The sequence below is a fragment of the Trachurus trachurus genome (genome assembly GCF_905171665.1).
Source record: "Trachurus trachurus genome assembly, chromosome: 19".
Lineage (NCBI taxonomy): Eukaryota > Metazoa > Chordata > Actinopteri > Carangiformes > Carangidae > Trachurus > Trachurus trachurus.
Genome location: NC_139913.1, coordinates 7,336,522 through 7,349,877, shown reverse-complemented (window position 1 = coordinate 7,349,877; position 13,356 = coordinate 7,336,522). Strand labels below are relative to the sequence as shown.

Sequence of the window (13,356 nt, the reverse complement as noted above, 5' to 3'; positions counted from 1 at the left end):
AAGTTAACGTGTGTGAAATACCACACATTGTGGTCTGGTGATGGCTGTAGTATGTAGATTCAGCTGTCGGTTTATCTGATACGGAAACTCTTCTTCCTGCTTCACCATTATCGTCTCGGGGGCTGACAGTCACTACAACGATGGACTTTGAAGAATAGGACATATCTTGAATCCAGCATTTTACGCATATTTTGTATAGAGCATACTATTTTTTTTCCTATTAAAAGTGATGGTTAACTCTCAAGAGTATGTAGGTTTAAGACATGAAACTGAATAAATTGTGTTTTTAGTGACTGTAACTACTAACTCAGTACTAAAGTAGGCCTATGTTCCTCAAGCATATTTTAGACTTTATGTTTCTTTGTGTTTTGTTAATTTGAAAACTTTACTTTTCAGATAAATATTTTTTTATTTTTTTACATAAAGGGCATCAGATTTTTTTTTAAATAGCATAGGCTACAAATTGCTAATGTTCCTAAACGTTTTTAGCTTGTGACCTCCCAAAAAAAAGCAGTGGGTGGTTTTGGTATTTTGTCATGAGTTGTTATGGAGATTTCAACCTTCAAACTTCTTAGAAGGTTTTATAGAAATGCAGTTTATAGGGTCATGACAGGAAAAAACATCAAACAAACAAGCAAACAAAGCAAACAGTTATGCGACTTAAACCTTGGTTTGTCCATAGACTATTAGTAGGCTATTTATTTATTTATTTAGCCACTTTTCTCAATGAAAGAAGTAGGCCAGGCTACTTTTACTTTTGATACTTTCATTAGCCTACATTTAGCTGCATAGCCTACTGCATTACCTTTAGCAGGACTTTGAGCCTACTTGCAGTGGTGCATTTTTACAATGTTATAGCCTATTATTCCACCTCGGGTTATATAACCATGTCAACAAACGCGTTGAATTGAGGACAGGTTTCCCAGTGTCTCCTGTGAGAGGGAACACCATATACCAGCGCTGAGTCAACACCACCTTCTCCCATGACTACTATGAGTAACCGAGCAAAGGTTACTATAGCCTATAGGGCGGAAACAATAATGCTGAGGACCCACCCACCTCCTGGCTGCTCACTCTAACCGTCTCTTCCTGGATTTAACACACCGTCCGTCAAGTAAGTTGCTTTTAAACCGTCATTAAATCTCTCAATCTGTCTTGTTTTATAATTACCAGAGCGATATTAGTCACTGTCGCGTTGTTTCACGCGACAATATGGTTTATCAGAGTAGTTCAGTGGTAAATTGGAAACTAGCCTCGCCCAAATGGAACAAACAAGCTGTTTAACGGTATCCAGCTTATCTCACCAGCAGCAAATGCAAGACTTGCGTCATTTTAAACACTTTAAACACAATAGACTACTATTACTGTTACTTTACTTTACTATTACTAAGCTCTAATCTTCCCCGCGGTGTGCGTTTGAACAGGATGCTAAATGATACACAGTAACTTCGTCTGAGAGTGTTATGTAACGTTAAGGGACGGGGACTAGGGGTCAGTCAGGACAAGCGCGTCAACATCAAAAGATGTTAGAGACAGTGTCGCACTCTGCTTCATGGTTCATGGGCTTTATTTCTGTAGAGATGTTGCTAGAGTGGTAAAATATTAGCTTCATAGCTAGTCGGCGAGTTGAAAAATCGCAGGCCCGCTGTAGGATTGCATTCCCGTAAACTCGTAAAAAAAAAAATCTAAGCAGGGGGGGTTGTGTAGGCTATGGAAAGATACTCGCGCTATAGCGTGCAACTGCCATCTTAGTGTAAAAGTCAGACAACAGTTAAGCGACAGTAGCCAACAACAAAAGAACAAGATTTTGTAGTGGTGGTTTGCGTTAGAAATCAAGACACCTAGGCTGTGACACTTAAGCCCACCTGAGATTTAAGTCGCTTATAGGCTAAACACTGACTAACCCAGTTTACAAACTACTACTTTCTGCAAAGAGATATGATAGATGTAAACGTATCACAACTGTATCACTTATAGTTATCTCTTGTTTGTGTTGCAATGTTGTGGTATTGTGGGAAAACATTGTTTTTTCCGATAACCCCTAAAAGCCTCACTGGTTCTTCGGATACCAAGAAAAAAACGGGGAAGCAGCAAGGAAATGTCACCATGATACGCCCTTCTATACGGTCACCTTTGGCACAGTGTTTGAGAGCCTGTTAAAATGAGCCAAGTGTGTGTATTTGAGGTCAGAAAAGTTATCTCTAAACTCTTAAAACTAAACCCAATTGCTCAAAAGAAATCAGATTTATTTTCCATAGTCTTTTTCTATAAACCCATGAATCCCCTTTGACTGTAAGGCACGATAAGCCAATTAGTGTGACTATTTGTAAAAATGTATATGCATTATACATGCAACAACAGATTGATGCAACCTGAAGGTGTCACTCAGATGTTAAAAACAAATATATTGACTTCTTGTGCATGTTTAATTTGTTACACTCACCAATTTGCATCATGCAGTGTTCTCTTTGGTGATTTTGAGAAAGTGGAAGGAGGACAAATTCTGAGAGAAAAACGTGGTTAACAGTGTGATTGAACATTTTCACTTCTTGTTCTCAGATGCCATTTAAAGTTGATAGGTTGTTTTTGTTTCATTCAAGAGTTGGCCTATTTATGAAGATGACACCATATGATGGGTACAGGGTTGTGGGTGCAGGGGGCCCGATATCAAGTTGTGTTATATATAGAACATTGTTTAAACATTCCATACCAATTACATGCAGTCATTTTTGTGTGTCTAAAGAGCTGTTGTTGACCCGTTTGCTGAGATTGGATTGTCCCTGATTCAGTGTTTTTATTTTTGTTTCACAGTAGAAATGAAACTTGTGGCTAATGCACACAAGTTTGTAGTAGGCTACCTATATGTAGTATAGGAACTAGGACTACAAGCTAAGCCAAGAACTGAAATTGCCTCGTGCATGTTCCTGTTTGAGTTTCGCCATGAGTGAAAAACCATATAGTGAAATAGACAAAGGGGAAGTGTGAAAGAAACAATAGTCATGGTAAACATGGCAGTTGCTGGTCCAATGTTTTGCCATCAACACTCAGCCCAGCAAACTCCACCTCAACAGTTGTTGGATCACTGGAAATGGTTAGGGTTTTAAGCACACGGGATCAAGAATTACATTAAACCTAATATGTCAACAAAAATCCTCAAAAAGTCATGTGGGCAACAGGTGCACTGCAAAAACTGAAAATCTTTCCAAGAATATTTGTCTTATTTCTTGTCAAAATGTCTCATTTCTAGTCAAAACTAATCTCTGTCCACTTAAAATAAGACTCATCACCTAAAAATTAACTTGTTTTTAGATCATTTTCACTTGTTTCAAACACATTTTCACTTGCAATAAGTAGAAAAATCTGCCAGTCAAGCAAGTTTTTTGTGCTTGTAATAAGGAAGAAAAAGTTGCTCCACTATCAGATTTTTCTACTTATTTCAATTGAAAATATGATTGAAATAAGTAAAAAGTGTCTAAAAACAAGCTACTTTTCATGTGACTAGTCTTATTTGAAGTATAATGAGATTTGTTTTGACTAGAAATGACATTTTGACTAGAAATAAGACAAACATTCTTGGTAAGATATAAGAGTTTTTGCAGTGTGCCACAAGATAGACCTCAAATATAAAGCGTACTAACAAGCTATAACTTCATGTAACCCCCAGGTTCTTACAATGAGTTACCCAGGATACCCCCCTCAGTCCGGCGGCTACCCACCACAGGCTGGCTACCCACCAGCAGCAGGGGGCTACCCACCCCAAGCAGGTGGCTACCCACCCGCAGCAGGGGGCTACCCACCCCAAGCAGGAGGCTACCCCCCACAGGCAGGAGGCTACCCACCCCAAGCAGGAGGCTACCCCCCACAGGCAGGTGGATACCCACCCCAAGCTGGCGGTTACCCTCCAGCAGCGGGGGGCTACCCTCCCCAGGCAGGTGGCTACCCCGCCCCAGCTGGTGGCTACCCCGCCCCAGCCGGTGGCTTCCCTCCTCAGGCAGGAGGATACCCACAACAGCCTGGAGCAGGAGGTTATCCTTCCATGCCTCCATCAGGTGAAGCTGCTGCAACATGTCAATGATGTTGTCAGGACTTGTTAAAATGAATTGCATTACGAATATTATATCTATGTACCTTTCAGGTGGAGGCTGGGGTGCAGCACCAGGCGGTTATGGCGCAGTACGTAGTTCCTTATCTCACGCTTTGCAACTGCAGGACCACGTCACTAATAACATATGGAGTGGCTTAAGCTAAATCTCTTGTTTGCTTAAATCATCTTATCTTCACCAGCCCTACTTGAACCTTGCTTGCTCCATATGAAATTTGTCACCACGTACTTAGTACTTACAGATTTCCTCTGTCTGTCTGTCTGCAGCCAGGAGGAGCTCCGCAGGGATACTCAGGAGGTCCTGCCCCGGGCCAACACATGCCAAGTCACCCTGGTGGCCCCGCACCTACTAACCCCTCAATGCCTGCATATGGCAGTGGTGTTCCCTCCAACCCTCAGGCACCTCCCAAATCTGTAAGATGCATCTCTTCCTGCAACTATATTCCAATATGCATGCAACTGAAACCACATTTGTCATCGTCTGTGATATTTTATCTTCTAATGTTTTATTGTTCATGTTCTTTTAATTTATAGAAAGGGTTCAGGGGCTCCATTAAAGACTTCCCAGGGGCCGATCCACTAAGGGATGTTGAAGTTCTTCGGAAGGCTATGAAGGGTTTCGGTGCGTTAATGGTGTTTGAGTGTACTAAGCCCATTAGATACATTGCCATTTAAAATGAATGAATGAAAATGATTGGCTCATCACTGGTTATGGTATACTCTAAACTGATTCTTAAATTATCTTAAATAGGCACTGATGAAAACGCCATAACTGAACTTCTGGGAAGTCGTTCCAACAAGCAGAGGGTGCCAATGGTGGCTGGCTACAAAACCACTTATGGAAAGGTATCTTTTCAAATGTTTATTTTGTTTTGTTTGACTTCTTTACAGTTGAAGTGACTTTTCCTGGCCTCTATATGACCTCAGTCTCATGTTTTTGTCTGTTTTGTAACTTTCCCTCTTAGGATTTATTCCACGATCTGAAGTCTGAGCTCACTGGAAACTTTGAGAAACTGGTTCTTGCCATGTTAATGAACCCTGCGTACTTTGACGCAGCTGAAATGAGAGAAGCTATAAAGGTTGGAAACTTTAGTTATTGTCTCAGCAGATGCTTCAATTGTGGTTTTGTAGTGCAATAGGAAAATAAGAGTGAAAAAATCTCCAAGTGAATGCCCCACAATTGCGCAGGACTCATAATAATTCACTTTGTGAAGGAGGTGTGTCTTTGAATCCGTCACTAAGCCTTCTAAGTATTTTTTCAGGGTGCAGGAACGGATGAAGCTTGTCTGATTGAGATTCTCTCATCACGCTCCAATGCAGAGATTTGTCAAATCACCCAAATCTACAAAGCTGGTGAGTTCAGACATTGACATTTATGTACGGTGGCCCTGAGAGCTCAATACACAGCAACTCAAGTAAACACATGCAAATAGTCAAAACACAAACAACTTCAGAAAAGATCTTTGATCACACATAGGCTGCACATTTTCATTATATCTGTTGTGTTGTGAGACTTTGCAGCTGTAATTATTAAAATAAAAAAATATAGGCCATTGCTGACTAATAAAAACAGTATTTTATATATTATGAACTGATAAATACTTAGTTACCGTCTACTACTACTTACTGTTTGTAATTATTGATAGTAGTAACTGATGCTTTAGATAACAATGTTTTCATTCAGACAGTGTGCCAGTCCTTTCATTTGATCTTGATAATAGATTGTAAGAAGTGATATCAAACAATATGAAAATGTCATGCAAATGAGTACATTTGACTCAACAATGGCCACACCTTCCTTACAGAGTATGGGAAAAGCTTGGAGGACGCCATCAGCAGTGACACCTCTGGTCACTTTCGCAGACTCCTTGTTTCCCTCTGTCAGGTAAGTACGGCACGTTGTCTATCTGATTCATAAATCATGAAAGCTTTCATGCCATTCATTATACTCCGCCCACGTAATGAGTACGTGCGTAGTGTTGAACACTTGGTTTCTTATTCCATTTAGGGAAATCGTGATGAAAGGGAGACTGTTGACATCGCTCTGGCCAAACAGGATGCTCAGGTACTGGTTTAAAGCTGGTTGTAACAATCTTGGCCAGTAATTAACAAGCCTGATCATGTTCCTTTTTATAAAATGTGTATGTGTTTGTGTGCACAACAGAAACTCTATGCTGCTGGAGAAAATAAAGTGGGAACTGATGAGTCTCAGTTTAATGCTATCCTGTGTGCTCGCAGCAAGCCTCACCTCCGAGCAGGTGTGTTATTTCAGTCCTTTGTTTTTCCACTGTCAGAGCTACATGTGTTGACCTTTTGGTGCACATGCTCATACGTGTTTTCAAATATTATGATTGAAACTATCTTGTATGCTATTCTTGTCTTCATTAGTCTTCCACGAGTACCAGCAGATGTGCGGGAGAGACATTGAGAAGAGTATCTGCAGGGAAATGTCTGGCAATGTTGAGGATGGCATGGTGGCTGTGGGTATGTTCCTTGGGCACTGTTTTTTTCCCCCAGACCGCAGCCAAACTGAAGTGGCTTTCTTAAAACATGTTGAAGCCTTAAATATACCTTGAAGTCATTGCAAGGCTGAGTTGCAATGCTTTTCATGGAAAGACTAAAAATATCTTTCTGATGCAAACAGGCTGCTGTTTGACCCATATACCGTTTTTAGTACTTGTTGATTGATCAAAAGCAAAAAGAAGGATAGGAAAACTGAAGGTTGCACAATCCACTGAATGTTAATATTAATAACTTGAGATTCTGTTGAGTGTTCTCCATTAGATTTTGATACTTTAATTGGTGACTAATGATGTCAACCTCAAGCAATGAGGTTTTCATGCAATCCCTCTACCTTTGTCTTTTCATTTATCAGTTGGAGCATCGGTCTGATCTTGCAGGTTTATACAACACTCCTTCATTTGCGGTGACTAACATCAATATATCTCTTCCTGTTTTCCAGTGAAATGCATTAAGAACACCCCTGCCTACTTTGCAGAGAGGCTCCATAAGGCCATGGCGGTACGTCTGTTTTTAATCATCACATTTATTTTTGTTCATTTCCTGCTCAAATTATTTGTGATGTATTCGCAGGGTGCAGGGACCAAGGACAGGACCCTGATCCGTATCATGGTTACCCGCTCTGAGGTTGACATGTTGGACATCAGACAGGAGTATTTGAAGAAGTACGGAAAGTCTCTGTACACTCACATCTCGGTAAGTCCAGCCAATCACGTTGTTATGACAATTATACTCATAGACTTATTGTTTCTATCTTTATATGAAATTATATGATATTATTGTGATTCCCAGGGTGACACCTCTGGGGATTACAAGAAGCTACTGATGAAGCTGTGCGGGGGCAGTGACTGAAAAGGAAAGAAGAAAGATCGCAGCATATATATGTTCACACTGAAACAAAGTTACAGGACCTTATATCACCTCCAATGCATGCAGTAAATGTTAGTTTGCCTATAACAACAGTAAATCAATGTTAGTTTTATATTCTCTTCAGTGACATGATATGTTTTGCTACTGTACGATTGCCAAGTAGTACATATAGTATAAATATATATATATATATTAATATGAGGATTTTTAAAGATGCACTAGATGGCTTATCGTTTTGGATTAGAGGTGGAGGCCTAAAGCAAAAAATCGTGCCTGAAGATTTCGTATTTGATTAGAAAAAAATGATATTACTTCGATGACTTTTGTATAGAGTAGTCCAAGAAACTGTTCAACTTAAAGACCGATTCTGTCCTAATTTTCATGAATACATAAGAAGAACTAAATCTGCGCAATAAAAAGAGACAGACTTATATGAAGAACATAATGAGGAATCATTTCACACAGTAGGCTACATTATAAATATGCTATTTCACTATTACTGTGACAAAATGTACCTCACTGCCAAACATTTCAATTATGTGCAAATTTCTATATAACTGGAACTCATGCAGAACAGGGCATTTTATGCGTGTTTATCTGGTCTCTAATTAATTCCAGGTAATATTTGAATGTAAAAAAATAAATGCCTGTGAAGGGGCGTCTCCTCCATCTCCAAGCATCTGCACCAACTAACCCGAGTTTTACTTCTGCTTGAAAGTCTATGCAAATGAGCTCTTAGTAGTAGTATATTCTTTATATTAGCTTCACAAAGCTGTACTGCTTTGCTCTTGAAATGTAAACCTTGTCAATCACTATTCAGCATTCTCAGATGGTATTGCCTTTCACTTAATGTTGAAAAAGCCAAAGCCTAAAGACGGATCATATTGTGCCTTTTACCAGGGCTGCTGTGTCGTCCAGAGTTTTCAGTGTTTCACTGTACATTTATGCCACAATCAATCTATAAAAATGTTTGTTTTACAGCAGAACTGTAATATGAACTTTGTTTGTTTTCAATATTTTGTTTACATTTTCTTTCAGTGTCCTTTTACTGGTTTGTATGTTGTACTGCCAGTAGAGGGCTCTTTGCTCACACAAAGTGCTTTTTCTTATATCTGGGTGATTGTTTTTTGTTTTTTGCCTGCTCACTGGGAGTTTGGGATATTTATTACCCCAACGCTACTTTTAGTCATCCTCACAACATGATAATGATTGAATCTGAATGATGCCTTTTTAGTTTTCTAACATATTTGCCATTTGATAGTCTCCGCGTCTCCGGAGACTTCCTAACAGCCACTTCTCATTTCAATAAAAAAAATTTTTTTTGGCATTTCTGGATTGTATCATGTGTTTTGCATGAAACGCTGTGAGTGTGGATTTTCTGCTCTGAGCCAAAACACAATGAGCTATTTGCATTTCAAAGCCGGTCTCATTTTCACCACCTTGGTCTGTGTTACAACCCTGCTGCACGCTCCCTCCCTCCCTCCCTCTCTCTCCACCCTCAGAGCATCACGAGCTGTATGTTCTGTTAAAAGGTGCGAGTAATGTGGCTTACATAAGTAATGTCTCTGTGCGTGTGATTTGCTGTATAATCTGAGAGGGGGGAGAAAATGTTCAGGTTTGCCCAGCAGCTCGAGTGATATGGCACAGAGCTTTTCTCACGGCTATAAATAGTGTCCATATTGGAGACACGGATGTCCTAAGGTCTTTCTGTTGTGCTCACTGGCCTCAAAGTGCAGCCTCAGAGGGACTGAGATGGGGGAGACAAATGACTTTATACTGAGCTTCACGTCTTGTTCCCCTTTCTCACCTCACTATTTCTCATAGACACTCTAAATGAAAAGCTCACCACCAGCTGGAGCACAAAGATGGATGAATATTTGATGTTGGTATTTGTGTATTTTCTCTCTAGTGGAGACTTTTTTTGCTGTGATACCTCCTGAATTTTATAGGTCAAAAGGAAATTGGAGAGAGTGAGGGGAAGGAGAGAGGGGCGGGGAGGGGTCCCATTTGGCAAGCTTTTACTTTTGGAGACAAAACAGAGCACTTTCCAGACGTTGATTTCTAGACAAAGTGCTTTAATTATTAACATGTGGGCTTGATAGCAAGATGCTGCACTCTTGGTGGGACTCGGATCACACTTAAATGCACTCACACAGGGGTTACACTGTCTTATTGGAGATGTCAGACACGTGCAGATGGGAGCTGTGTCAATCAATAGTATCTGTCAGTGTCATCAGCACTAGTGGGAGATGGGAGCTGTGAAGGTCGGCCTTTGATTAGCTCTTGGTCCTCACACTTCCTGTCACACCCCTGCAGCTTTCCCTTCATCTTGTAAATGACAACTTACAGGATTCAGATCGGAAATTTCTGAGTGAAAATGGAACTGGAATCTCTTGCTGTACCAAAAAAAGGGGTTAGAAAAATGAAATTGAATATTTATACTTCACCTGATACATATTTCAGATTGTTTCAAAGCTTCGGAGGCTAAATTATTTGTGTTTAATATTGTACATTTAAAGAAAAGTCCTACAAATAGAAAGAAAGCAATGCTAAAGTGAGGCATTCTGACGACTGATAAAAACCAATGTCTCATTAGAGGTTTGTTTCACAGACAGATTAAACATAATCTGAATGAAAAATCCAATTCACTGGATCTATTGAGATTAGTCAGCGTTTTACCTTAATTCACATCGCCGCCACCGGCCTCTCATATTAATACTGTCTTCTCAACAACTAAGTATTGACCAAATTGTTGATTTCACAGTGGATTTTCTCCAGTCGTCCAATAAGGAATGTGTGGTTAAGTGACATTTGGTTGCCAGGGACATAATCCTGCTTTAAACTTCATGAGTGCATATGAGCAAATTACAAACCCGAGGATTAGATCAACAACACATAATGAGATGTAGCAGCAGATATCACTAGCCCGCCTGCAGAGCTGCAACCTGCACAATTTGTGGTCCATCCTCTTGTTATTTGGCAAAATAAGAGAATAAAGCCCGTTCAACCTGTTCCCTTTATTTATGTGTGCAGTCTGCATCCGTTCAGCAGCAGAGCCATTTGAAGAAGAGCAGTGCGCTGCCAGAAGACAGCACATCCAATAAATCACTGCAAAACAACAACAACCTGAGTCTGAAGTTTTGAGGGTCTACAGCGGCAGCCTCCGTCTCAATCTCGTGTGATGGTTTTAAAGAATTTACATAATTCCTAAACATTTCTGCTATAGTTTTCTTGGTGAGCTCCAGATGGATTTTCCCTGCAGGGAAGAGAAATTAGTGGAGTTGTTACATAACCACTTACATTGTTAAAGCAGTTTTAAACATAAGTGGGGAAATGTATAGGCACACTGTGTACCGTATTAAGCTTTAAAGGCACGCTCTGTGTGCTACAGCAAGCTTCAGATAAGAGTAACGGTCCTCATAAAGCCAATACACTGAAGCTTCTTAATAAAATAGAGTACTGTCAGCAATTGTGGCAAAATGAGCCTAATCCGGCATCCCTCCAGTCTATTTTGTCTGTATTGCAGCCACAGATTAGAATGTATGGATGGTTTTACACGTGATTTCATTTTGTGATGTCTGCCTCCTTTGAGATCTGCTGGATTATGTGGAGCAGAAGAAAGCTCACAGAGTAGGGCAGATTTATCAAGGGACAATCCAGATGAGAGGCAGGCAGGCAACTATACGATCTGGAGGTATAGGCTACAATCTGCTCTTAGAAAGAGATCAAGTTTGACATAAAGGCCCTCTGATTAGATGCATGATACATGTGCACTGCAGCATCAATTACTGCATTCACTGAGCAGATCAAGCTTTGGGAAGCAAAGACCAAATCAATAAATACTATGATAAAATGATTTGCAGTGCTGCGATATTTACACAACTTCTTATGGGCTTAATTTTAGACCACTACTTACTCTTGCCAGTGCCACTACAGCAGTAGGTATAACAGATATAACATGTTTTTGTGATGGACCTTTCAGATGTAGGCTATATGTTTAGGCCTTCTGTTGGGTCATGACACCCAAGCTGTGATCCACTGTTTTAGGAGGATTACAGCTAAATTAACTAAATTATATTGTGATGATGTAATAAATATGTCCTTCGAAATAGCCTACCTCAGTGTAAGTTTATTACAGATGCATTGTGGGGTCAATGATCAGCTCATTTCTGGAGGAAACAATAGAAGAGTTATCAAACATTTCCATCACTGATTTCATGTCTTTTGTATTTGTCCTGTGTTTTGGGTTCACTTTACAGTCTATAGTTAAACATGAAGATCAGTGTTTTGTCTTTTACATAGGCTATTGTTTACATACTTCCAAAACATTTAAGCTTCAATACTTAATCTGACTATCTTTAACCAATGGGTGGATAAAGTGATAGTCCATTTGAAATTGAAAAAGCTTAAATACATTATTGAGCTCTCTGCTATAAGAAGCTCCTGGGCTTTGTCATTTTAAAACACTGATTATGGTCCAGCAGCATTAACGTAGCGTAATATATGCATTGTCATTATAAAAACACTACTGAACACAGTGGTGGAATGTAATTAAATATGTTTGTGCTGAAACTTGTTAGTTTCTTCTAAAAATGCAGTTATAAAGTGTAAAATGAAGCGACATTTTGTTAAGAGCCTACTTAAAAAAAAACAACAACTTTACTTTTGCTTGTAGCTAATGCAGTTTCATAACCCAGCACTTATTTAACACAACAAACCAATTATAAAACTACTCTGGAAACATTATTTTGTAATAGTATCACATCTTGTTGTTGTATTTTTAAAGAATGGGAATTAAACGAGGGCCCAGGTGCGTCTGGGAAACAAAGCCCCGCCCACGTTTACCTTAAATGTCCATTGCACGGAAATATGATTGGCACAGAGCTACAGCTGCTTGGACGGTGAGACATGGCGGAGTTTGCACTCACACGGAGAGAGCTCCTGGAGAGTTTCTACACTTTTCAACATGTCGGAAGAACTTGAATTTGGGACAACAATGTCTTCGTAGCGTAGGCTACACGGAGCGGAGCTTAAAGAGGCAGGGGCGTCCTTTCTTTTTTCCTTTTTTTTTTTTTTTTTACGGGAAGGACGGAGCGGTGGTTTGTTGGGGGAAAATGTGTTGTCATCTCCGTGCAGTCAACAGCCTTGGGCAACAAATATGGCTACTTCTTGTGTATCCTCCAATTCGGGTTGAAAAGCGTCCCAGCTGGGCCGAGCGGGGTAGTTTCGGGGAGTCGCGACAGTAGTAGTCCGAAGTGAAGTTGACTAACGGGGGGATTAATAAGAAGCTGGATTTGTCCCGAAGCTGGTTCGGTTAAAGCGAATGTGGTGGTGGGGAGGAGGAGGAGGGGGGAGCGAAACGCAGAAGAAGAGGGGACAGAGATGGAGCCAAAGCATAAAGAGTTGCTGGAGAACTGTTACCAGAACTTGGTGGAGTCGATCACAGATGCGGACCGAGTCGTGGATGTTTTGTCTCACTGCGGGACCCTCAGTCAGTCTGAACGCTACGAGCTGGGACACAACTGCTCCTCCAACTCGGAAAAAGTGGACCTCCTCCTGAAGATACTCCTCAGCAAGGACAGAGACCATTTCGCAGAGTTTTGCACGGCTCTGGAGAAGACGCACCCTCACCTGCACTCACTGCTGCTGAATGGCATCGGACCAGTGGATCATACAACCGGTGAGAGAGCAATCACACGAGTTAATGAATTGATGCTAATTAACTGATTTGGAAAGAAAACACAGTGGACAGAGGGCCGTGTAGCTATAGAAGTAGATCAGTATGGAGGCAGCTGCAGCTTTTATTATTAAAGTGATCTATAGTGTAATTAGACTATTCTTTAGCCTACTTGGTTAAGATCCAA

At 40.4% G+C, this 13,356-nt stretch overlaps 2 protein-coding genes across 2 annotated transcripts in view; both read left to right on the top strand.

The window, feature by feature from the left end:
- The first annotated feature begins 1,005 nt into the window (after positions 1-1,005).
- Positions 1,006-8,150, top strand: anxa11b (annexin A11b). Its single transcript, XM_083994620.1, has 15 exons — positions 1,006-1,114; positions 3,665-4,049; positions 4,136-4,173; positions 4,370-4,516; positions 4,637-4,724; positions 4,854-4,948; positions 5,068-5,181; positions 5,365-5,455; positions 5,908-5,987; positions 6,111-6,167; positions 6,267-6,360; positions 6,491-6,586; positions 7,065-7,123; positions 7,196-7,318; positions 7,415-8,150. The coding sequence occupies exons 2-15, from the start codon at positions 3,674-3,676 to the stop codon at positions 7,472-7,474; spliced, it is 1,518 nt and encodes a 505-aa protein (XP_083850746.1). The 5' UTR covers positions 1,006-1,114; positions 3,665-3,673; the 3' UTR covers positions 7,475-8,150.
- A 4,249-nt stretch (positions 8,151-12,399) lies between these two features.
- Positions 12,400-13,356, top strand: part of LOC311002770 (disks large homolog 5-like) — a 30,527-nt gene continuing 29,570 nt past the window's right edge. Inside the window, exon 1 of the mRNA XM_083994269.1 lies at positions 12,400-13,172. Within this exon, the coding sequence (XP_083850395.1) occupies positions 12,875-13,172 (298 nt within the window). The 5' untranslated portion in view covers positions 12,400-12,874. The remainder of the gene's footprint in view (positions 13,173-13,356) is intronic.

Bases quoted from the DNA above. Each gene is read 5' to 3' on its own strand.
- anxa11b (XM_083994620.1), top strand. From the start codon at position 3,674: ATGAGTTACCCAGGATACCCCCCTCAGTCCGGCGGCTACCCACCACAG. The intron at 4,725-4,853 runs GTGCGTTAATGG...TATCTTAAATAG, and splicing joins GAAGGCTATGAAGGGTTTCG to GCACTGATGAAAACGCCATA. The intron at 6,587-7,064 runs GTATGTTCCTTG...CCTGTTTTCCAG, and splicing joins GGATGGCATGGTGGCTGTGG to TGAAATGCATTAAGAACACC.